The 25,435-nt window shown below is 36.8% G+C and overlaps 1 protein-coding gene across 4 annotated transcripts; it reads left to right on the top strand.

Moving 5' to 3' along the window:
• The first annotated feature begins 643 nt into the window (after nucleotides 1-643).
• On the top strand, nucleotides 644-24,288 carry LOC133533853 (uncharacterized). Of its 4 annotated transcripts, XM_061872922.1 has the most exons (8): nucleotides 4,845-5,006; nucleotides 6,229-6,437; nucleotides 17,513-17,866; nucleotides 18,183-18,314; nucleotides 19,685-19,941; nucleotides 20,029-20,200; nucleotides 20,373-20,469; nucleotides 20,738-24,288. In XM_061872922.1, exons 1-8 carry the CDS (start codon nucleotides 4,990-4,992, stop codon nucleotides 20,763-20,765), a joined length of 1,266 nt encoding a protein of 421 aa, XP_061728906.1. In that variant the 5' UTR covers nucleotides 4,845-4,989; the 3' UTR covers nucleotides 20,766-24,288. The 4 variants fall into 4 exon arrangements, 1 of the variants encoding a protein (XP_061728906.1); XR_009801936.1 differs by lacking the exons at nucleotides 17,513-17,866; nucleotides 18,183-18,314; nucleotides 19,685-19,941; ... (1 more) ...; nucleotides 20,373-20,469; nucleotides 20,738-24,288 and adding an exon at nucleotides 644-2,316 and having other exon boundaries at nucleotides 2,797-5,006; nucleotides 6,229-6,305; XR_009801935.1 differs by lacking the exons at nucleotides 17,513-17,866; nucleotides 18,183-18,314; nucleotides 19,685-19,941; ... (1 more) ...; nucleotides 20,373-20,469; nucleotides 20,738-24,288 and adding an exon at nucleotides 644-2,364 and having other exon boundaries at nucleotides 2,797-5,006; nucleotides 6,229-6,305.
• Nucleotides 24,289-25,435: the final 1,147 nt, after the last annotated feature.

Raw genomic sequence — 25,435 nt, 5'->3', positions numbered from 1 at the left:
CTTTGAAGATACTGCAAGTTGCAAATATGATTTTTGACATTTGTTTCAAAGTTTCTACAAACTTTGTTTATATTTCAATTTGCAAAGATGGTCTTTCAAGTTTGTTTTATAATTGCTGCAAGCTTTGCTGTGACTTCAAGTTGCAAACATGATATTATTATTATTTTTATAGTTGCTGCAAGCTTTGACGTTTTTTCAAGTGGCAAGCATGATATTTCAAAGTTGCTGCAAACTTTGCTGATATGTTAATTTGCAAAAATGATCTTTCAAATTTATTTTAAAGCTACTGCAAACTTTGGTGTAACGTCAAACTGCAAGCTTAATAAAAAAAAATTCTAAACTGCTGCAAAATTTGATGATGTTTCAAGTATCAAAGTTGATTTTGCTACTCGTCGACTGTAATGGTTGAATTAAGATTTCTTATACAAAACTATAATTGCATATTTTTCATATATGGACTCCCAACTCAAGTGTACAAATTTTTTTCGATACGCTGTAATCAACTATAAAAAAAAAATAGACCAATCACGTGCCGCCGCGCTCCCATAGAACGGGGGACGGGCGGGCAGAGGCTCGCGCGTTTTTGTCTTTTGTACTACTTACCAATTTTCATTACTTATTTAGGTTTTATAGTAAAAGAAATACTATTATTATTAGCTCGTAGAATAAGTATTGTATACAATAGTGATATAATCAGGCTTTTCAATCTCGTACCTCACTTAAGCAACTCAGCAAGCTTCGTTGCCTAAACACGGTACTCGACTGAAAAGCTCTCTATTGTATTAAGATTGTATAAAATACTATTTCCGTGTTTGGTTTAAAGTTGCTGTTAACTTTGGTGTAACATTAAGTTGGAAACATGGTCTTTAATTATTTTTCAAAGTTGCTGCAAAGTTAATTTTTATAAAATTATTTTATTAATTAGTAAAATTACGTACCTACATGCACATAATTATTATCATCAAAAGGACACAATACCTACATGATCTTTCAATTTTACTGCAAACGGATGATGATCTTTCAGATTTAAGTTTGTATTGATTTAAAGTAACTCTTTTACCTTGGTCCTAGTTTTACCTCGGACAGTTGGCAATATTATTGAAATACCTACTTCATTCATATTATTTGAAACGTTATTATTAATCATCAAAATCAAGCTATCAACGAAACTTGAAAGCGGTCGGTATCTCAAGAAAAAAATCAAAATATAAATTGTCTTATGAAAAGTCAGTATATCGAATGTTAAGTACCTACATCAAGGATGATGATTTCATGTTTTGCTAACAGATAAAAAAAAGAATATAATATATGGGTTAAAGTTAAATAAGTAATTAGCTACTCGATGGTAGGATTACTTCAGCCTAATCTCAATTGGAAGTGCTATTACGAAGCTTACTTGTCTAAAAAGTTGCTTTGTTGTACCTCAGATACCGAAAATATGTTGTACTTTGACCAGAACTTGCTACTAATGTACCTACTTAAATATTATTATTTTTTTAAGGATTAATATTTGCCGTATTCCTAATTATTGGTTACCTGCGTTATAAGTTACCAGGTAATTGATCTTAGAAAGGATTCCTAAAATGATTAGGCAAAAATTTAATAAGACCATTGCTAACTATATTTTTCCAAGGTACTAGAAAAATCTATTGAATGGCGTAAGTAAGTATGCTAAAAATATCTGATTCCATACATGAATATTATTTCTATGATTATTTTATTATTAATTAAAACAAAACAAGCGAAATTTCGTACTCTTTCGACAAATACAATACATTAATAGTTGATTAGTTGGTTATTGTACGAATTCCCGCCATGCCGCCAATTCGCAAACCCAAAACAAAGACGATATGCAGTTCACATTTCAAAAAAAATTATTTGAATCGTCTCAATGTCTAATATAATTTGACCCCTAACTTCAGTACTACTAAACGATAAATAATATGTCAGACATAAAATGGACGATCGATTCGTGTTGCTACGCAAGTGTTCGGTAAGCGTCGTGAATCATCCTTCGTTGTTGAACTGACGCAACTTTCGCTACTTGCTTTAATAATACGTATTATGAGTTTCTTAAATTTAAACCTTAAGAATCAAAAAATAGAGCACTTTTTTGTCTAACAAAACTTTGACCGTTTTTTAATATCATGGTCCAGTATATAGCGCGGTTAGCGTCTACCTGACAGCTCCATCCGTTCGCCGGCCGTATTGTGCTATTACCAATTTACCGCCCAAAATCCTTATGAAGAAAAAAAAAAACTCCAGCAGAGGCAGCAGAGGCGGTCGAGACAAGATGGCTGAGGCTGCATGAAGCTGGTATTGTGAATATTGTGATAAAGTTTTTATTGTTACTGGACATAGTAGGTAAGTAGGTTAAATTCTTTAATTTCCTTATGTAACGATTTTGTTGTTTTTAACGAGAATACGGCCTATCTATACGAAAGCAGATATCATTTTAGCCTTTAGACGTCTTCAACCCCAGAGGTGATGCTTTAAGGAAGGATTCACTGTGTGTGTGTTGATGGTTAAAGGGCAAGCAGGCCTGTTAGCATAACTTGACTTTTGACGCGCGAGTTCAGGGTACAACGTAAGATATGCTAGGCCTACAGGTTGTAGCGTATTTACTTTATACTTCGAGTCACGCTTGAAGTATGAATTCGCGCGTCACATGCCAAGATATGCTAGGCGTACGAAAACATTACTATGAGTCGATATGGAATGATATTGGTGACTAGAGTTAAAAATCTGACGGCTTCTAGAGATATTTACTTATTTTCTATTTTTTATTTTCTTTAGGAAGAACTGAACATGTCTCGAAAACCTTTTGTCCTAATGTCTAGGCAGGGACAGTTAAAGAGAATAAAACGAGAAATGGCACAAAACACAAACAAATAATATTTCGACCAATGACAGCCACACAGAGGAAAACATATTGTTTTCTCATCACAACTCTCGTCAGGTGGTGCAGCTAATGGCAGAGAACGAATTTGACTTGAATAGCCCGGGTTCCTCTTGACATTGTTCCCATCCTCCTCAAAACCATTTCAATTCCTCTCCAAGTCAACAAAATACTCCAGCTTATAATGATTATTCGGCATTTAATAATTTTATTAATGAACAGCCTTTATCAGATAGTGATGACCAGGTTAATCCAATTGATATGAATGAATCATTTAAAAATAGTTTGAGACATTGGGCTATCAAAAATCAAATAACCCATGTTGCTACTAATGAATTGCTGAATATATTAAAAGATCATGAATGTTTTGATTTGCCAGCTGATGCTAGATCATTACTTAAGACTCCGGCAAATGTTATCTGTCGAGTTGTTGAGCCAGGACATTACTCTCATATAGGTTTGGAGAAAAATTTGAGGGAAATATTGAAATTTGTTAGTGAAAATGATAATGAAATTCTTCTATTAATCAGCATTGATTGGTTACCATTATTTAAAAGTAGTACAATGGAGTTTTGGCCAATTTTGGGTTCTGTCTATAATGTTCCTGCAATAAAATCGGTTGTGTTCCCTATTGGTGTGTATTGTGGCCCTAAAAAACCTGTTAGCTGCACATCTTTTATGGAAGAATTTATTTCTGAAGTTGCTAAATTGATTAACTCGGGTTTGACTATTAACGGCAAAAACATTAAAGTTGCTATTAAAGGTTTTGTTTGTGATACTCCGGCAAAATCTTTTCTATTAGGAGTCAAAGGACACACAGGTTATTATTCATGTACAAAGTGCAGACAGCCTGGTGTTTATTTGGAAAACAGAATGACATTTCCTGAGTGTGATGCAACTCTAAGAACCCATGAAGAGTTTCTCAAGATGGATGATGAAGATTTTCACCGTACTCAAACGCTATTAATATCAGTACCTGGCATAAATTTTATTAAAAGTTTCCCATTGGATTATATGCACCTTGTTTGCCTAGGTGTTGTGCGCAGTCTTATTTATATATGGATGTTTGGACCAGTACCAATAAAACTGCCTCGTCAAATTTTAAATAACATCAGTGCTGATCTGGTTGCTCTTGCCAAGCACATGCCTTTAGAGTTCAATAGGAAACCACGTTCTTTGGATGACGTCAAAAGGTGGAAGGCAACTGAATTTCGCCATTTTTTGCTATACACAGGGCCGTTAGTACTTTCAAAATTAAAGTCTGAATATTTATCATATTATAACAATTTTATAAGCCTTACTGTTTCTATGAGTATATTGCTAAATCCGGAATATTGCTTTAAATACAATGAATATGCTAGAAATCTGCTAAAACATTTTGTCAAAACATTCATCAATTTATATGGCGCCCAAATGGCAACTTATAATCTACATGGTCTTGTACACCTCAGTGATGATGTATATGAATTTGGTGCACTTGATTCCTGTGCAGCATTTCCATTTGAAAACTTTTTACAGGTTTTCAAAAAGAATATCAGAAAAGGGGCCAAACCTCTTCAGCGAATAATTAAGAGGTTCGGGGAAATGAGTAATTCTAACTTTTGGACTAAAAACATATTACCTTGTGGTTCTATTTATCCAATATTTTTAAAACCTCACTCATCAGGCTTGCTTTTGCCAGGGTGTGATAAATTACAGCAGTTCAGCTCAATTAAATTTCAATCTTTTGTAATAAAAACAGCACATCCGGATTCATATTGTGTTTTAAAACATGGTAATATTGTAGCAGTATGCAACATAGTGTTTTCCAATAATGTGCAGAGCATGGTTATACTCTGTAAAGAGTTTGCAACTAAAGAAAACTTCTTTGGTACACCATTAATAGAAAGTTCTAGTATAGGAATTAATATAGTAAAAGAAAAAATGAGTCTATGTGAAAAACCTGTGTCGGATATTGTGGGAAAAGTTGTTCTTCTCCCTTTTCATGATCACCATGTCGCAATCAAAATGCTGCATTCATAGGTCTTAATCCATAATGTCCTTTGTTCCTGTCCTATCCTTTACTAGCCTTGTGGGTTTTGTCAAAGTGGATGATTACTTACTACAGGTATGTGGATATCAAGCCGGGCCTATTTTTAAAAAGCTTGTAACTTGTTAATACAAGTTACAAGCTTTTGAGAAATATGCCCCTGGTCAAACTGTTAATACAAGTTGCTTTTGCAGAGCCGAAGTGTATGAAACACCCAACATTTTATTCGCGATATTCAAATTAGTCCTATATATTAGTCCTATAGTAGAAGTGGATGTAGCTGCTGCAAGTGTATGTAGCTGCTAAACCCCCGTGCCGCTACGCGATAATAGTTTTAGGAAACCTTTTTTAGCTTTTTAATTTATGACATTTAAATAATTTTGAAACCATGCACAGTCAGGGAGAAAATTGAATTATTTAAAAATACACATTTGATGCCATTCGCTGTTTCTATCACGGATTAAGATCAAGAAACCAACCTTAGAGCACTAGGAAAGCCACCTAGTATCAAAGAAAACATTTTCCATACATTAGCTAAAAATACAAGGTTATTCACTTAATCGCATAAGGATATTTCTGTGATTCATTACAGCTTGCAGCATGTCTTCATAAGTGAAAAAATGTATAAAAAATAGTAACTTTGATTTTCGTGATTTTTAGTAATCCAATAGCATCAGAGTATTGTTACAGATGGCGCCAGCGTAGGTTTTCCCCGTCAAATTTTAGTTTGGGATTTGGCTGAAATCCCATAGAACAAAACTAGATACTGGGGAAACATATGCTGGTGGCATCTATCAAAACCTTTAACATTTGCCTTCCCCATTGTGATGTCTTCATACAAAATTATGATTTTAAAAAGCGTATAATATGAGTATGTGAGTGATTGACCGAAGTAATAAAAGAGCATTTTCACAATGTATGGGAAACGTTTTCTTTGATTTGTGTTTTTCCTAGTGCCCTTGCCTTAACATGGCTTGGTCTCTATGAAATCCCTGATGGAAGCAGGACAGATGGCACTAAAAAACTTTGTTTTAACCAATTTTGTTGCTGCCTACATTAAAATAAAAATTGCAATGTTATAATTTAAAAAAATCTAAAGGCCCGCTAAGATAATCTTCTTATAGGGGCATGGGATTATAGTAGCTGCCAATACTGACCCATTAAAAAAATATGTATGTTCACCGCAACCGCTTATAGTCGAAAAACTCCCAGAATTATTGACAAAATCGTTACTACTTACTTATTTCGTTGGTCAATTTAGCTATGCTTCATAGGTACTTATTTTGTAATGTATTTTCAGATTCTTTATAATGGCTCATTTTGCCATCGTTACATTTGTGGACGAGGCTGATGCACCAGGAATAATTGCATCAAACTGGGTAATAAATGAAAATTTATGTTCGTACCCTAATGTACGTACAGAAGAATTAAAAGACAAATTGTTAAAAAGGAAAGCTGAACCCGAGGATAAATGGCCGCAGTATAAAATAAAAATTCTAAAATACTACGGTATGAAATTTTCATATATTTTTAGGGTTCCGGCCTACCTGAAAAGGAAATAAAACCGGCCAAGAGCATGTCAGGCCATGCTCAGAGTAGGGTTCCGTAGTTACTCTTCCATCACAATAAGCTAAACTGGAGCTTAAAGTATGGTAGATTGTTAACCAAGGGATGAACTGTGGGTGTACGTCTTTTTACTATGAAGGGGAAACTTTTTGCGATAACTCAAAAACAGCTAAACTGATCATATCCGCTATATAGACCAATAGTGGGACCGGATTTTTGCCCTATAAGTTTCGATAATTCTAAAGAGTGAAAAGTGATGTTTATCTGGTATGGGGCATATTTTTAAGCATATTTGTAATATATGAAGAAAATTTAGAACGAGCGTTAGATATAAATAAGGTATTTATGTATTTTTATTGATGAATTTTGAATATTGAATTAAAGTACAAAATTTAAGCATCGTCTTTTATAATATGTATGAGGCTTTATGCTATCAAATTTTTAGAAAAAAAATCAACGTGCTACTTTGTCAAACTCAAATTAGCTTATTATTTTGTTAATATTGAATTAAAGTTTGAAAAATCTACAATATCATATCTAAATTCTTAAGTTAATAGGCAAGGCAAAAAATTAGAAGAATAGGATATGTGCTTTACAATTAATATGCGTTTTTTGTCCTGTAAGATCTAATATTGAATTAAAGTCCGTAGAGATAAGTCTATTACTATAAAATAATATATGCAGCCATTTTATGGAAAGTAAGAAATATCTGTGTGTAGCTTGCATTGTAATAGTAAAATCAACTTAAAAAGGCGCGAAATTCATAACCACGCCGCGCTGGTCCGTCAACATGTCGGCTCGGCGCGCGGGAGCCTATCGTAGCCGACCTAGTGAGCGATAGATACCTCGCCCCGCCCGCGCCCCCCGCTCAGCTTCGCAAGCGCTGTTTGTCTTTTCTTTCAAATCATTCATTTGTTTGTTTATCGTGCACATAAATTAGATGCGGACATTACATGAATTTAATTATAGAATAAAAGTTATTACGACTTCAAAATGAGTGAAAAATGTTTGATATGTGTACTGTACTGACTTAGTAACAGAGAAAAAACGAGGAATTGAGCAGCTAATAACTGCGAGCAAATAATCTTTCTTGGTGATGGGAAAGTTAAATATTTCTACGGGAAGGAGGAACTACGTTTCCATAAAAAGTGTAGATTATACATTGAGTCGAAGGCTAAACCGGCGTACAAAAGACTAATGGAGGTGGCATCAGAGGGCTTACCGCGAACCACGTTCGACGTGTTGCCTCCCTGTCATACTTACGTACGAATTTACAAGTGCGACAGAGAGGTAACACGTCGAACGTGGTTCGCGATAGGCCCTCAAATGTACAGCCAAGTGACGATAATGAAAATTACATTTTCAAAACTTTTGTCTTTTGTTACCATTGTGTTAGCCGCCTGTACTTACTTTCAACATATATTAGTAGTTTATGTTACTGCTACATAATAAAAGGCATTAAAATACACGAGTGTGGGCTTAGGAAACGAACGAAGTGAGTTTCTTAAAAAGGTCACACGAGTGTTTTAATGCCTAATTATCTTATACCTTTAAACGAGCAATTCTTGTATATATATATTTCCGGGATCTCGGAAACGGCTCTAACGATTTTGCTGAAATTTGGTATATGGGGGTTTTTGGGGGTAAACAATCGATCTAGATTAGTCTTATGTTTGGGAAAACGCGTGTTTTCGAGTTTTCATGCGTTTTTCTTTCGACGCAGAATATGGTCGCTAATTTCGTTTTGCCGGCCACTGTCCGTCTGGTCCAGCAGGTTAAGACGCGGACTGCTAAACGAGTGTTACGGGTTCGAATCTCGCCTGGTGAAATTATATATAATTTTTTAATTTTTATTGTTTTAGACAAGTTTAATTTAGTAAAAGAATGTAGTTAAGATTATCACCTATACACCACCATATTACAATAAATAGTTAGTTATAACCGAGCAAAGCTCGGTCGCCCAGGTACTGTATAGTTATTGCAGGTAGTTCGCAATGACATTTTTAGCACTGGCATTATAAGAGAGGTATGGGCATTGTAAATGTCATCTGGCTCTGTGTGGTAGGGCACAGCACAGCGGATGTCATTCCAGATCTAGAGCAGAACCCAACTGGGGAAGTACCTCCACCTTACAGAAAATCGCAACCAAATAACACTAGACCCTACTCATAGTGTTGTGTTCCTGCCGGTGAGTAAGGTTGCCAGAGCTCAACGAGGGGTGGGAGGGTGTTAGGGTCGGCAACGCGCATGTAACTCCTCTGGAGTTGCAGGCGTACATAGGCTACGGATACTGCTTACCATCAGGCAGGCCGTATGCTTGTTTGCCACCGACGTAGTATTAAAAAAAAAAAAAAACACAATTAAAATATTTCATACGACATGTGCTAATTATTTGTCTCAGTGTAAACAAAAATATATCATAATTATGATATCAATTTTCATATTCAAAATGGCGGACATGTTTTATAACTTATTTTAAGAAATTATGAGTAGTTTAAGACTTTAAAAAGCAAGAAATTGTTTCTTGCTTCTGTTTGTATATAGTACGGTCGCCAAGCCGCTCCGAGGCCAGATTTAATTGACTCAGCTCGGCCTTACCCACAACCGGTATCAATGTGTTCGGACAGTTCTCCTGATCACCGTACATGCGGTAGTAAAGCGGAAAAATGGTGGAGGGGATAGTAATGACGTCACAAAGATGGCGGCCGGACCTATTCTTTTTGGCGGTGTATCTCGAAAACCACTTAACCGATTTTAATCATCGAGGTGTCAAATAATAGCTTATATTATGGAGATTATTTCCTTTTCTACAAACATTTACGTGAAACCTATAGGAAAAAAAATAATCACAAAAAACAGTTTTTTTATAAAATTATTATTTTTTATTTTGTAAAAATCTCCGTAAATATTAGCATTTCGCAAATTTTGTTTAATATAAAACATATTGCTTCATTATCAAGGAATATAATGAGCCTTAAAACATACAGATCGAGTAATAAACAATGAAGCTACACTCATTTATTTGCGCATGGGTAACGATAACTGGCTTTTACCGGTCGAAACTGTGGTGACTGTTACGATACGTATTGAATGGAATTTATAGAGTATCGGTTTTAATTACTGAAATTATAATTAAAATCATAAAAACCAGACACAATAATGTTACCTTACTTCGACGTTTAGTCTCTTTTTTCGTCTTAATCATAGGTAGGTACATATTTCTTTTTACTTAAAAATTTTATACAGGGTGAACTTTTAACCACCAGTCATACTCTGCGCAGCGACTTTATAGGTCATACTGAACAACTTTTACTATTAGTAGTCCCCAAGCCGCTCCGAGGCCAGATTTAATTGACTCAGCTCGGCCTTACCCACAACCGGTATCAATGTGTTCGGGCGTTTCTCCTGATCACCGTACATGCGGTAGTAAAGCGGAAAAATGGTGGGAGGGGAAAGTAATGACGTCACAAAGATGGCGTCCGGACCTATTCTTTTTGGCGGTGTATCTCGAAAACCACTTAACCGATTGTATTCATCGAGGTGTCAACTAATAGCTTATATTATGGAGATTATTTCCTTTTTACAAACATTTACGTGAAACCTATAGGAAAATAATAATCACAAAAAACATTTTTTTTATACATTTGGTTGGTAGGTTTGTCTTATGTTTTAAAGCAGTAAAATCTTTCAAGTCGAAACACAGTATAAATATACATTTTGTTGTCTAATCTAAAAGTATGATGTTCATTGTTTAAGACTGATTAGTGATTACTGAATTAAATAACATGCTATTTGTTATTTTTGTTTTATTTTTTAAATCAGGTATTAATTTACGTTGTATTTTATTTTTTGGTAGTTAAGTACTTAGGACTAACTCTCGACAATAAACTCAATTGGAACAACCACATCAACAAACGGATAGACAAGGCGGGAGTTGTCTTCTGGCAGTGCAGAAGGATGATTGGTAAGAGGTGGGGACTCAACCCGAAAATTACCCTCTGGCTCTATAAGACGATAATCCGCCCCTTACTCTGTTACGGTGCTCTGGTTTGGTGGCCAAGAACAAACCTAGGCAACGTACGAGACAAACTACAAAGACTTCAAAGGCTCGCATGCGCGGCCACCACTGGCTGCACGAGGTCTACCCCGACTGCAGCCATGGAGGTCATGCTAAATCTTCCACCGCTGCACCTACACATACAGCAAGAGGCCAGTCTCTCAGCGGTAAGGTTGCGAACCCTCAAGATATGGTCTAACATCACAGGAGCTCTTCACACAAAATGCCTGGAAAAGGTGTATGACGAATTTCCAGTGCTTAGGTCAGGCACGGACCGGATTCACAAACAAGCTATCTTCGATAAAAGGTACAAAATACAGTTATATGAGGACGACAATCATGAAGGACTCAATCCCCGGGAGCTGAGAATCTTCACTGATGGGTCCAAAACAGACAGCGGATCGGGCTCTGGAACCTTCTCAGAAGACCTGAACATGTCGATCACCACTCCGCTAGGAGCCCATAACTCGGTATTCCAAGCTGAGTGCATGGGCATCATAAACGCGGCGGCTGCCATCACTGCAAGGAAGGTAGTAGGATCCTCCATCCGCATACTCTCCGACAGTAGAGCAGTCTTAATGGCTCTAAATAGCCATATAGTTACATCCAAACTTATACACGAATGCCACGAACGACTAATGGAGGTATGTCATAATAACAAGATCACCCTACAATGGATCAAGGGACACAGTGGATCCCGAGGTAACGATGCTGCGGACGAGCTTGCCAGGCAAGGATCGAATGCGGGGGCGATTGGTCCGGAACCGATTCTTCCGATACCATTTAGCAAGGTACGCTCAATGCTGCTGGCACGTACAGGGAAACTACACACATAACACTGGCTGAACCAGACTGGATGCAGACAGGCAAAAGAAGCCATGCCTGGCATCAACGGAAAACTCACAAGGGCGCTCCTGCAACTAGGGAAGGTCCGACCGAGTATGGTAACCAGTGTCATAACAGGTCATGGACTATTTAACAAACATCTTTTCACAACAGGTGTCACAGACAGTCCCCTGTGCCGAGGTTGCATGGACACAGAAGAAACAGCCTCTCACGTGGTGCTGGAATGCAGCGGAGTGACTCCATACAGGGCTAAACATCTCGGATCTCCGAGAGACCTCCCCGAGGTCCTACTCAACATCAAAGGTTTGATAGGATTCCTCGAGGAGCTGGGCTGGCAGGACTAGCCCACCCCCAACATATCACGCAAAATAGGCGCAAGTCGTCGAGTTGCGGAAAAATCGCCCGAATACAATACAATACAAGGTGCGACCAGACCGCAGCTTAAAAAACGGTCACGATACGGAATCGCAGTGACGCGTCGTATGCGTACCGTTTTTGACGCATGCTCCCCACACCGCTGTTTAAAAAACGGTGACGGTACGGAATCGCAGTGACGTGCTTCACGCGAATCTTTTTTGTTCGCAAAACAGTTGCGTCTTTTACGTCACCGGTACGGTGTCTGCCATAAGATCTCCGTGTAATATTTTTTGCGATTTTTACGCAGTTCAATTTACGGTGCGTCAGCTTATTTTAAGCAGCGGTGTGGCGAGCATGCGTCATGGACCCGGGTACGTCCTTAAACTACGTCCAAAAGAGAGGTATGGGCATTGTGAATGTCATCTCGCTTTGTGTGGTAGGGCACAGCCAGTGGGTGTCATTCCAGATCCAAATTTTCTTGCGTGATTCGGCATTGGTCCCATAATAAAAGTTGTTCAGTATGACCTGTAAAGTCACTGCGCAGAGTATGGCTGGTGGTTAAAATTTCATCTTATACCTATATTCGACACAAGTAGTAAGTACTTACAGACCAACTATGATACACATTTTGCCTATATAGTGATACATAGTGAATAAATTAATACCTGATTTAAAAAATAAAACAAAAATAACAAATAGCATGTTATTTAATTCAGTAATCACTAATCAGTCTTAAACAATGAACATCATACTTTTAGATTAGACAACAAAATGTATATTTATACTGTGTTTCGACTTGAAAGATTTTACTGCTTTAAAACATAAGACAAACCTACCAACCAAATGTATAAAAAAAAATGTTTTTTGTGATTATTATTTTCCTATAGGTTTCACGTAAATGTTTGTAAAAAGGAAATAATCTCCATAATATAAGCTATTAGTTGACACCTCGATGAATACAATCGGTTAAGTGGTTTTCAAGATACACCGCCAAAAAGAATAGGTCCGGACGCCATCTTTGTGACGTCATTACTTTCCCCTCCCACCATTTTTCCGCTTTACTACCGCATGTACGGTGATCAGGAGAAATGCCCGAACACATTGATACCGGTTGTGGGTAAGGCCGAGCTGAGTCAATTAAATCTGGCCTCGGAGCGGCTTGGGGACTACTAATAGTAAAAGTTGTTCAGTATGACCTATAAAGTCGCTGCGCAGAGTATGACTGGTGGTTAAAAGTTCACCCTGTATAAAATTTTTAAGTAAAAAGAAATATGTACCTACCTATGATTAAGACGAAAAAAGAGACTAAACGTCGAAGTAAGGTAACATTATTGTGTCTGGTTTTTATAATTGTCATTATAATTTCAGTAATTAAAACCGATACTCTATAAATTCCATTCAATACGTATCGTAACAGTCACCACAGTTTCGACCGGTAAAAGCCAGTTATCGTTACCCATGCGCAAATAAATGAGTGTAGCTTCATTGTTTATTACTCGATCTGTATGTTTTAAGGCTCATTATATTGCTTGATAATGAAGCAATATGCTTTATATTAAACAAAATTTGCGAAATGCTAATATTTACGGAGATTTTTACAAAATAAAAAATAATAATTTTATAAAAAAACTGTTTTTTGTGATTATTTTTTTTCCTATAGGTTTCACGTAAATGTTTGTAGAAGAGGAAATAATCTCCATAATATAAGCTATTATTTGACACCTCGATGATTAAAATCGGTTAAGTGGTTTTCGAGATACACCGCCAAAAAGAATAGGTCCGGCCGCCATCTTTGTGACGTCATTACTATCCCCTCCACCATTTTTCCGCTTTACTACCGCATGTACGGTGATCAGGAGAACTGTCCGAACACATTGATACCGGTTGTGGGTAAGGCCGAGCCGAGTCAATTAAATCGTGTTTCTAGAGGGCTTTTGAGATTTGGCGACCGTACTAATATGTATCATGTAGTATTTGATGTTTTAATTATTTTTGAAAGTCCTCAGGGTGCCGATTACGAAAATGACATCCATTATGGAACCCAAGATGGCGGACATTATTTTTTCTTAAAAATCGATATGGGTGTCATCTCCGAGGTTCCTCGGGGATCCGATTATGAAAATGACGTTCATTTTGAAATCCAAGATGGCGGAAATTATTTTTTCTTAAGTCGATATGGGTGTCATATCCGAGGTTCCTCGGGATTCCGATTACGAAAATGACGTCTATTTTGAAATCCAAGATGGCGGACATTAATTTTTCTTAAAAATCGATATGGGTGTCATCTCCGAGGTTCCTCGGGGTTCCGATTACGAAAATGACGTTCATTTTGAAATCCAAGATGGCGGACATTAATTTTTCTTAAAAATCGATATGGGTGTCATCTCCGAGGTTCCTCGGGGATTCGATTACGAAAATGACGTTCATTTTGAAATCCAAGATGGCGGAAATTATTTTTTCTTAAAAGTCGATATGGGTGTCATATCCGAGGTTCCTCGGGATTCCGATTACGAAAATGACGTCTATTTTGAAATCCAAGATGGCGGACATTAATTTTTCTTAAAAATCTATATGGGTGTCATCTCCGAGGTTCCTCGGGGTTCCAATTACAAAAATGACGTCAATTTTGGCGGTTCTTGTTGGTGCAGATTTCAAAAATAGAGACCATTTTAGAATTAAAGGTGGTTGATATCACGGCTATACACATCGACACCCATTTCAAAAAGTAGCGTCCGCCATATTTATTTTCAAAATAGATGCCATTTTTGAAATCCACACCCCTAAAAACCCAGAAAACAACACCCATGACGACTTTTTCAAAAAAGTGACGTCCACCATCTTTATTTCCAAAATGGACGTCATTTGTAAAATTAGTACACATACATCATACAACATGAAAACTAAAAACATTTCCATCCTCTTTTGGGCAGTTGTGTAAGTCTGTGATAACCCTAGGTAGGTACGGAGACCTTGAGCGGTGTCGGCATTTACGCAAACATCAAAGGCGTCGGCCCACTGTTACTTTTTACACTGTGCTTTTACTGTATAAACGAAAACGTCACATGATATATCAAAAGAAAAGTTATTTTATCTTATACCTTTAAACGAGCAATTCTTGTATATATATATATATATTTCTGTGATCTCGGAAACGGCTCTAACGATTTCGCTGAAATTTGGTATATAGGGGTTTTTGGGGGTATACAATCTATCTAGATTAGTCTTATGTTTGGGAAAACGCGTGTTTTCGAGTTTTCATGAGTTTTTCTTTCGACGCAGAATATGGTGACTAATTTCGTGTTGCCGGCCACTGTCCGTCTGGTCCAGCGGGTTAAGACGCGGACTGCTAAACGAGTGTTACGGGTTCGAATCTCGCCCGGTGACTAACTTTTGTTTTTTTTTTATACGTTCAAGTTTATATATAATTTTTTATTGTTTTACACAAGTTTAATTTAGTAAAAAAAATGACCTATGTAATAAGAGAAATCGACAATAGATGGCGTTACTCTGTGACAAGTGCTGTAAGGTTAAAATCGATTGTAAATAATAATAATTGTTTGTTTATTGTTTACTAAGAAACAAACGGTTGCATACATATACAATTGAACAGAAATATATGGTAATATTAAATTAAACCTACAGTTTCCTTAATTAAAGATACAATAGCTAATTACATTTATAAATACTTTAAACAAACAGATCTGAGTTGTAACTGAATGTATTTATCCGGGTACAGTCAAGGTCGCAAAATTACATTATCAGTAGTAATTTAATAATTTAATGCCTTCGCTGTACCATAAAGTAATAATAATATAATAATTGTCAGTTCACATTTTACTTTTTAAGTTTATGTAGATTATCACCACCATATTACAATAAATAGTTATAACCGCCCAGGTACTATATTACTAACTGTACTAGGTTGCCTTTTTAACAAGTTGGTCCAGTCCATGGTTGCCTACATTTTATATAAAAATCGGTTAATCTAGGCGACCATTAACTGGACCAACTTTTTTAATACGGCAACTTTCAAATAAGCTTTAATTTGATATATCATACGATGAAATAACAAACAAAAAAACTATCCGTACGCAATCTTACAAGGCAACCTACTTGAAATGTATCACTGTGAATTTTGTCTTACATTTATTTCTTATCAGAAATAAATAACATGAGGGTGCATATACCTTATAACGTATCTCTATATAACTATCGGTTATCAATATTAGCATTAGCGGTTAACAACAACATTCCCCTTAAAACAAATAACTATCGCGAGGAAAATACCAAGTCCAAACATCTGAAAAAAATCGGGAAAGAAAAGCTGCAACTGGCTTTTAAAATGGTACAAGGAAGGGTGGTCATCTGTGTGTTTTTTTGTCTCTATTTGACCCAATGGTTGACTGGTAGAGAATGCCTTTTGGCATTAAGTCCGCCATTTGTGTTTTTTTTGTTTGTGCAATAAAGTTTAAATAAATAAATAATATTCATGTAACGCGATAACGAATTCTACGTGAACGAAACCGCGGGCAATACCTATTATAGTAACAACAAAATAACAATTTTCTATTGCTATTAATTTAAAACACGCTTTAGGAATATTTTTGATGGACCGTAGACGCAGTCAAGGGCACCCCGCTCCCCACTACCGTTGTTCGCTGCCTCCTGCCACAGCGCGCGGCGCGCGCAAACTTGCCGCGCGTTTGAAACGTAACGTATTTATATAAGCAAGGAATGCATACATATCAGTAATGAGTGTCGCCGTGATTTTATATTTCTAAATTTTTGTTTAGTAACTGAGATCATTGTTGATGATCGATTATTATTAACTCTACAAACTTTAATTCAATATTAGCTATACTGCTTAACCTGAAATCAATATCTAGACAAGCACATTGTCTACATGTCTAACTTTTTACTAGAATACTAAGTTGATCGATAATATTGTAATTTTGCAATATCAGCAACTCTAATTCTATATTTACAAAATAACTCGTGTTTTTACGTTTACCAGAAAGCAGCTGTTCCAGATTTCTAAAAACTGAAAATTGTACATAAATTGAAGTGTTATTCGATATGCTAAAGTTTTCTGTAACTTTAATTCTATATTTACTTAGTTATTAGCAAAAATTAAAATATTTAAATATAACCGAAAGCTCAACCTTAAAATTTCTAACTTTTTACCAAAGTATTATTTAACATACTCCCAATGACATATCAAAAAAGAAAAAACTTTAATATTATCGAAACCCATTTTTGTTCAACCGCTGGTCTAATAGTTTTCATTTAATGTCTTTCTTAAGCTCTACTTCCAAGATTTTTTTCATATTTTTTGGACTAATGGTTCAAAAGTTAGAGGGGGGGGGGACACATTTTTTTTCTTTCGGAGCAATTATCTCCGAATATATTCACTTTATCAAGAAATGTTTGTTGAAGACCCATATTAGTTTTGAAAGACCTTTCCAACGATATCCCACACTGTAGGGTTGAAGCAAAAAAAAAATTTCACCCCCACTTTACGTGTAGATTTTATTGTATGACTTTGTCGGAGTTATTAATTTATGTATCCATGCCAAATTTCAGCTTTCTAGCACTAACGACCATGGAGCAAAGCCTCGGACATACAGACAGACAGACGGACGGACATGGCGAAACTATAAGGGTTCCGTTTTTTGCCATTTGGCTACGGAACCCTAAAAACAATACCATCTCGTATATATATTTTTCGTAATTTTCCTGAATCCATTTTTACTTTCAGAAAATTATAGTGAAGCCCGTCTCCATTTGAAAAAAGCAGAAGAAACTTCCAATTTGGATTCTGATGAGGAAGTAAGAAAAAGAAAAAGAAGACTAAAAAAAATATCCCTGCCAGAAGACTCTAACTCAGAAGATGAATACCCCATTATGAAGATGTCAAAAACCCAGCAAATATTAAAAAAAAAAGAAAATGATTTAGTTAAATATCCAACTCCTCCTAAACCTAAAATAAGTGCCATGTTAGTAGCAGACACAAATAAAAATGCCAGTAATTCCTCTAAAGAGATGAATTGTCAACACAACCCAGCTGTAGAAGGCCATCTGTGTTCTAGTGGAGTTGAAGACCACGCATATGGTAATTGGTTTATTGTATATTGACCATGTCTATTTTAAGGATCCCGAGGAGGTTACGTAGAAATAAAATTTGAAACTGATTTTTTTAACCGAAGTCCGTTTTTCTGTCTCTTTTTTGGTTATTAATCGTGTTGGGTGAATAAAAATAGCTTTGGTAGCTACTTTTAAGGGAGTCACCCTAAATCTCTACATTCTCTACCCACCGTGTGTGACAGCTTATCTGATACGCATTTTTAGCAGATTTAGAAATAATTTGTAGAAACTAAATTTTTTGTTATATATTGTTTTAACGTTTGACTTTTATGTGTTTGTTGCAGACATTGTGCCTGAAGAATTTAACAACTGTGCAGAAGTTAACAACCATGGGGCAATAGATGGAAACTCTATCATTGTATGTAGTCCCACTCATACTCTAGCCTGCACAAATAATTTCTCGAACGGTATCTCTGGTATGTGTTTTTTTCGTCATTGTTTTTAGATTAGATGTAGATAGAATATTTCTTCACATCACCTATTCAGAAATAGTTATTTGTGCAATAGGAGAGCAAAGTTAGTAATTGCAACGAGTGCCGATTCTATAATATAATCACGAGCGTAGCGAGCTATGATCATTCAGAATCGTGAGCATGGCAACGAACTAAAATCGGCATGAGTAGCAAAAACTTTGCTCTTGGTTTGTGAAATGTGGTGATATGAATATGTGCTGTGAAAATATCTAGGGCTACATTATTTAATTTTTACCTTTGCGGCCATTGTGATTTGTGGTATGATGACGATGACGACGAAAGATGATGGACACGGATCTCTTTTACCCACTAGACGCGGAGCATGCGACACTATTTGAGGTCACCACACACGGGCGCTCCCATATACTAATTTGTGACCTTATTAATAACAAATATCATTTTCATGTTGTTGTAGCATAAATTAGAACAGGAATCAATTCAATTGTGCGGCTCACGGCGCAGTATTTTATAAGCAAAAGAGCTCCTATATTTGTGGTGACCTCGCGGTCTTAGCTTCTAATCTGAGCTCCATATGCTTCATATAGCGGTGTTTGGATCTAGTCTGTGATGATGGATGACTGTCGAATGGCGGATGACGAATGTCTGAAGACGGACGTCAAATAACGGATGTTGAATGACAGATGTCAGGTGGATGGTGGATGTATTGATTGTCTTAGTGGTCTTTTATTTTCCTCAAAGGTGGCGTAAAAAGTATAGGCATGTGTTACATATGGTACCTAGCAATAGTTATTTATTATACAAGGGGGCAAAGTTGTTGTTTAACTTCTCGTGCTTATATTGAGACCCGAGGCAGCGAAATATTCCGAAATTGAGCCACGAGCGTAGCGAGTGGTTCAAAAAGTGGAATCTTGAGCGTGCGAGGGCCTCAAAGCACGAGAGGTTGAACAAACTTTGCCGCCGAGTGCAATACAACATTTTTCACCACAACAATGCGAGGAAAATACAAGCTGTTAAATAATGCAAATGTAATCAAAATTATTGCTATTCAATATTTATCATTCAAAATTATCGCAGAAAATGAATAATATTGTTGTTGTTAGAATTTGTATCAAGTTACAATCGGATATGATATTCGGACATGTGGATAAAACGTAACTTTCCACACACTTATTAAAGGATATTAAGAGCGCCTTTCCGAGGTGGAGTGGAGAAAAAGTATTTTCATCGTGCATTCTATTTTAGAATCCCGAGCGTAGCGAGCTTTACTTTGTCAAGGATTATTATGTACGCTTTCTCCATAAATGTAATTTAGCTCCCTTGTGACACCATCTAACTACATATTATTGTTGTAGGCTGCTCCGTAAGCAAACAATTTGGCATGCAGCAGGCTCATTTAATCCAGGTCGTGACTGACTTGGCCAAACAAATGTCTGAATTGAATAGAAAAGTTGACATACTTTTAGGGACACATACAGCAGATAGCTTTAATGCATATACACAAGATAATTTAGAAATTTCTGAATTATTAGCTACTCTTCCAGTAAAGGATGATGCGAGTTTTTGTCATTTCAATGACCAGTTACAAATAGTCCGGAACAAACAGGCAATTGTGAGTATACAGTATACACTTGTCTACTTATGTCCGACACTTATGTATTGTTTTTTATCTTGTAATTTTGTAACTTTTATTTAATAGGTATCATTTTTGGCTGGTATTGGCGGTAGAAACATTCGAAGTCTAACCACTAATATGTTGAAAAGAATACTACAAGACGAAGTTGCCGAGCTATATTCCTTAACTGGAAAACAAATGAAGAACTCCAATAAAAAACCATTTTTAAAGACAGAAACCTGTAAAATAATCTTACGTAAGTATATTTTGTGACCAAATTTCCTAACATTAAAGTATCTCAACACCGACTTTGACATTAACGGCCTCATATCATAATAATTATATTAAAAAAGTATTATTTATACCTTTCCCATACGCCTGCTTAAAATTTCGTAAGCACAAGTAAATTCAAATCGTTTTTTATTCAGAAATCTGCAAGAAAGTTTACGAAGATGCGACAGAAGAAAACCTGAAAGAAATAATTAGCGATTGGCTGAATCAGGCTAAAGTTAGGACAACAAGAAGGTAAGAATTACTGTAAGGATTAATGCTTTGAAAATCCCTAGTTTCTAAGGCCGGTGTCGATAGAAAAGTAAATTATGGCAAACAAACCCATTTACCTTAATTGCATCGCAATTTTCTGAAATAACTGCCCACGTTTGACTGTTATTTTTCTGATCCTAAAAAAATAAGTATAAAGTAGGTAACCTTAATGCGTCTATGATATATACCTCAAGTCGATTGGTATGTGGTAAAAACGGCATGTCATTATAATATTATTTATTTGTTTCAGGGCAGAAAGACTAAACAGACAAGCATAACCCTTATAAAGGCAGAGGCGATATTTTAAACATAGCTAATATGAGAAAATGGAAGAATCCTTCAGCATTTTCAATTGAGAAAACCATTATTATATAGTTGATATATATTGCTTTCGTACCTTTTTTTTTTTTTTTTTAATAGCCTATCTTGTGTCCCACTGCTGGGCAAAGGCCTCCCCTTTTTTCCGCCACTCATCACGGTTTGAAGTATGTTCCCGCCAGTCTCTGCAAAAAGCGTCGAGGTCATCCCGCCATCTCTTACTTTTTTCATCAGTATTTAATTTTGGTGTTAAGAAATCCACGGCAATAAGTGGTCAATTTATGCACTACGCCTGTTAAGGAAGGTGAGTTATCATATCACTGTTTTAATAGAGAATATATGTCAAATCAAGTGTACTAATAGGTAGAGTGCATATATTTACCACGTGTTTTTTTTAATTATTTAGGTTTTTTTACTGTAGATTTATTCCCCAGTGTATAACTGGGGTCTTATTAAGGGATAAATAACGAGTCTGTGCATTAAGTAGCAATACTGTATGTTGGTACTCTTTATATATTATTATTGCATACTGACACTAGTCAGTTTAACCAATAGTGCTTTAATAGTTATTTACGATACAAGTGCAAAAAATAGGAAATTCGCAACGAGTGGTGATAAATTAAAATACGACCGAAGGGAGTGTTTGAAATCGACACTAAATGCGAATTACTGATTCGCACGTGTATCGTACAACGACCCATATGTACTGTATATGGGTCTTTAAAGTTTCGACATATGCACAGAAAGTGCTCATTCCCGCACGCGTGCGGGAAAGTAGCACCATATGTACTGTAAAATAATATGTTGTGTTCCATACCTAATAAATACTGTAATAAAATCTTACATAATTACCCATGAATAATTTGTTTTATTTAGTTAGTTTAAGGCTTCGTCACACTCCGGCGCGATGCCGGCGGGGCGTCGGCGCGGGCGCGACACCGACAGTCCGACACACCGTTGTGCCTCGTGTAACGACATGAGGCTAACATTCGGACCTCAGCGACGCGCCTCGCTCACGCCTCGCCAGCATCGCACTCGATTGTGACGAAAAATCCTTTAGTTAAACAAACACTATGCAAAGCTGAGATGTTACTATTGCATATAGTTTATGAAAACAAACATCATTCAAATTTGACATGTTAGCCTTGCATATAAATTGTAGAAACAAAAAAGACGTAAATCTGACATGTCAGTATTGCGTATAATTTGTTAGAACAAACATCATGCGAGGTTGATAATATCAGTATTGCATATAGTTTGTTAAAACAAAAAATATGTAAGGTTTACAATGTCAATATTGCATATAAATTGTCGAAACAAACACGATGCAAATCGAACATGTCATTATTGCACATAGTTTGCAAAACAAACTTCTTGCAAGTTTGTTGTTGGGAAACTAGGAGGTTTGATCCAGGCTTGCGTCAAGTGTACATACTTGTCATCGCAAACTTGTCACAACCCTTCACTTGTGATACGTCAAACTTGTTGCAAGGCGGGTCCAAGTCTAAAATGCTATCTGGGGGAGGCACATCCCTGGTGTTCAAAATCCTGCAGACTTAGCATCACGAGATGTAAGTCCATCACAAGTAGCTGATGCTAACATATGGTGGCATGGCCCCTCCTTCCTATTAGAAGGGCCATCAGCCTGGCCAGAAGTCATTATACCTAGTGCCAACATACCTGAAATGAAAAATTACAAAACTAATTCTAAACCTCAAATTACTATACCTATAACATGCACTACAACTATACCTACAATTTGTGAAAGGTTGGTCAATTTCGAACATCTCTCTAAATTTACAATATTATTACGAAGCTTGGCTTATGCATTGCGTTTTATCCACAACGTGCGACACTCAAATAATAAAACTACTGCCCACCTAACCACAGACGAACTACAATTATCATTGCATCATCTTGTTAAACAACACCAAGAGGAATGTTTTGAGCATGAACTCTATCTACTAAATAATAAAAAATACTTACCTTCAAAATCGCGAATCCTTTCTCTCAGACCCTTCGTAGATGAGAAGAGTATCCTCCGAGTAGGCGGACGTATTCAGAATTCATCTGAAATATTAGTAAAAAGCATCCGATTATATTTGACTCTAAAAATCATTTTACCAAATTACTTTTCATACAAGAACACAAAAAATTGTGCCATGGAGGTGCTCAGCTTTTACTGACTAAAGTCAGACAATTGTACTGGCCTGTTGCTGGAAGAAGATTAGCGAAATCCACAGTAAACAATTGTAAAATTTGTAAAATACTTAAAGCTAAACCTATTATACCAATAATGGGAAACTTACCCTCCGCTCGAGTCAATCCTAGCTTCGCTTTCGAGGTTACCGGTATAGATTTCGCTGGTCCATTTCCGACTCGTGATCGAAAGGGACGTGGTTGCAAAATAATTAAAAGTTATTTATGTATATTCGTCTGTTTTGCAACCAAAGCGATTCATTTGGAAATTGCATCAGACTTGAGTGCAGAGGCATTTATCATGTGTTTAAATCGTTTTATCTCTCGCAGAGGAAAGCCCAGTGTAATCTATTGTGATAATGGCCGAAACTTTGTGGGCGCAAATAATGAATTTAAAAGATTCTTAGACTCTTGCGGTGAATCCATCTCGTCATATGCTGCCGGTGAATTCATAAATTTCAAGTTCTCACCTGCTTATTTACCGCTTTTTTACGGACTTAGCGAAGCCGGTGTAAAGGCTGCCAAACATCATTTAACGCGTATGATAGGGAACACTAACTTCACTTTTGAACAATTATCGTCTTTATTTGCACAAGTCGAGGCAATCCTAAATTCTAGGCCTATTACTCCCCTATCAGCCGATCCTACAGACCTTTATCCTTTGTGTCCCGGGCACTTCCTGATCGGTAAACCGCTCACTTCATTGCCATCGCCCACACTTACCGAAATCAACCCAAATCGTCTAAGAAAATACGAGCAAATTGAGCAGATCCGACAACAGTTTTGGGAGAGATGGCGCACTGAATATTTGAACGAGCTGCAGCAACGATCAAAGTGGCGCATTAACCAGGGAAAACTCGCTGAAGGCGATATGGTGGTACTCAAGGAGGCCAATCTACCACCACTCAAATGGCGTATGGGCCGCATTCATCGACTGTATCCAGGAGCCGATGGTATAGCTCGCATCGCAGATGTGAATACGTCTAAGGGTCTCATCCGCCGTGCTGTCACAAATCTCTGCCCGCTACCTAATGATGAGCGTGAAGAAGCTACTCGAAAACCCACAGTTTCCGAGGGGGGGAAGATGTCTACACTCACCCTTACCTAGCTGCTGGACGAGAGAGGGGACGGACGCGCGGGAGGAGTACATATGACTTTTTGCATATCATTACGAATCCATCTACGACACGATCAAGCGCTGCCTTGTACTTAACATTTAAACATATCAAATTCTGTTATATATACAATTTTGTGGAAGCTGATTATACTTATATCTACTGTGAACCGTCTAATTCATTGACGAGCCCCGAATTGTCGAACAAGGACTATTAAGGATTGGACGAGGGACGCGCCATTATGACTTTTATTCAGAGATTTCGCAGGTGTTTGTCCGAGTTACGTTATCAGACAAACATGAGACTTAAGTAAAAGATGTAAGGACTACATCATGAAAATTGCAAATCTTCTAGGTACCTTCGTAATGTCGACAGGTTTTCTCGGAATTTTTGTCCGCATTACGCACGTGCGTGTGCCCGAGTTACGTTATCAAACAAAAATGAGACTTAAAGCAAAGGATGTAAGGACTACATTACTTTTCTTGGTACATTCATAATGTCGACAAGATTTCTCGGAACTGTGTCTGCATTACACGGGTGTTAATAAAGTGTTGACAAATCAGTTTGTCTACATTAGGGGTGAATGACGGCACGGAAAAATAAATCTTAAATAGCGGAACATAATGACTACACGGAAGTATTGTGATTTAAGACTTTTAAATATCAATCTAGGATGAAATCATATAAAAGGGCCGGTAAAGGCAGTGGGATGGATTCATTCTTCAACCATCGGACTAGCAGTATCTCTGGCTTTGGGTGAGTGAAGTGCCTCTATCTACCATTCTTTCTATTTGTTTGTGTTTGCTGGGAATTATCCTGGTAAATTTGAACTTGTAAATTGTGTCTGTGTTTGGTTTTGCGGGGACAATATCGTCGTAACGCTAAACTTAGGCTATGGTGGAGATACTTTACTTCCCTGTTTGTATTATTTTTATTGTGAAGTTTTTCTACACTGTGTCTTTCTGAGTACCGTCACGCTATGCAGGGACAATATCGTTGCATAGCCAGGACTTTCAGAGTCTCTGGTTGGTGTTACGGAAAGTAATTTCCGTAACATTAGGCGTAGATAATGGTGTCAAAGGGAACTTCATTTTTATGTTTGATTTTTTAATAAGTTTTGTTAGTAAAATTTAACTTAGTTATTTTACTACCTTTCTATGGGGTTAGTTTGTTATATATAAAGCCAGATCACTGTTTGGACTAACAGTTTGTCCGTCTAAGCGGCTCTAACCATACGGTGATAACAGGAGCCGTTTAGAAGTCTTTTGCTCCAAGTTGAGAGGACTTGGCGTCTCTTCTTTACCAACATAAGAGGC

The sequence above is a fragment of the Cydia pomonella genome, unplaced genomic scaffold (assembly GCF_033807575.1).
Source record: "Cydia pomonella isolate Wapato2018A unplaced genomic scaffold, ilCydPomo1 PGA_scaffold_208, whole genome shotgun sequence".
NCBI lineage: Eukaryota > Metazoa > Arthropoda > Insecta > Lepidoptera > Tortricidae > Cydia > Cydia pomonella.
This window is presented reverse-complemented; position numbering and strand designations above follow the sequence as displayed.

Excerpts from the sequence above, each read along its gene's own strand:
- LOC133533853 (XM_061872922.1), top strand. Across the intron at positions 6,438-17,512 it reads AAAAATTCTAAAATACTACG|AAAATTATAGTGAAGCCCGT; the intron begins GTATGAAATTTT and ends TTTTACTTTCAG. Across the intron at positions 18,315-19,684 it reads TTTCTCGAACGGTATCTCTG|GCTGCTCCGTAAGCAAACAA; the intron begins GTATGTGTTTTT and ends TTATTGTTGTAG.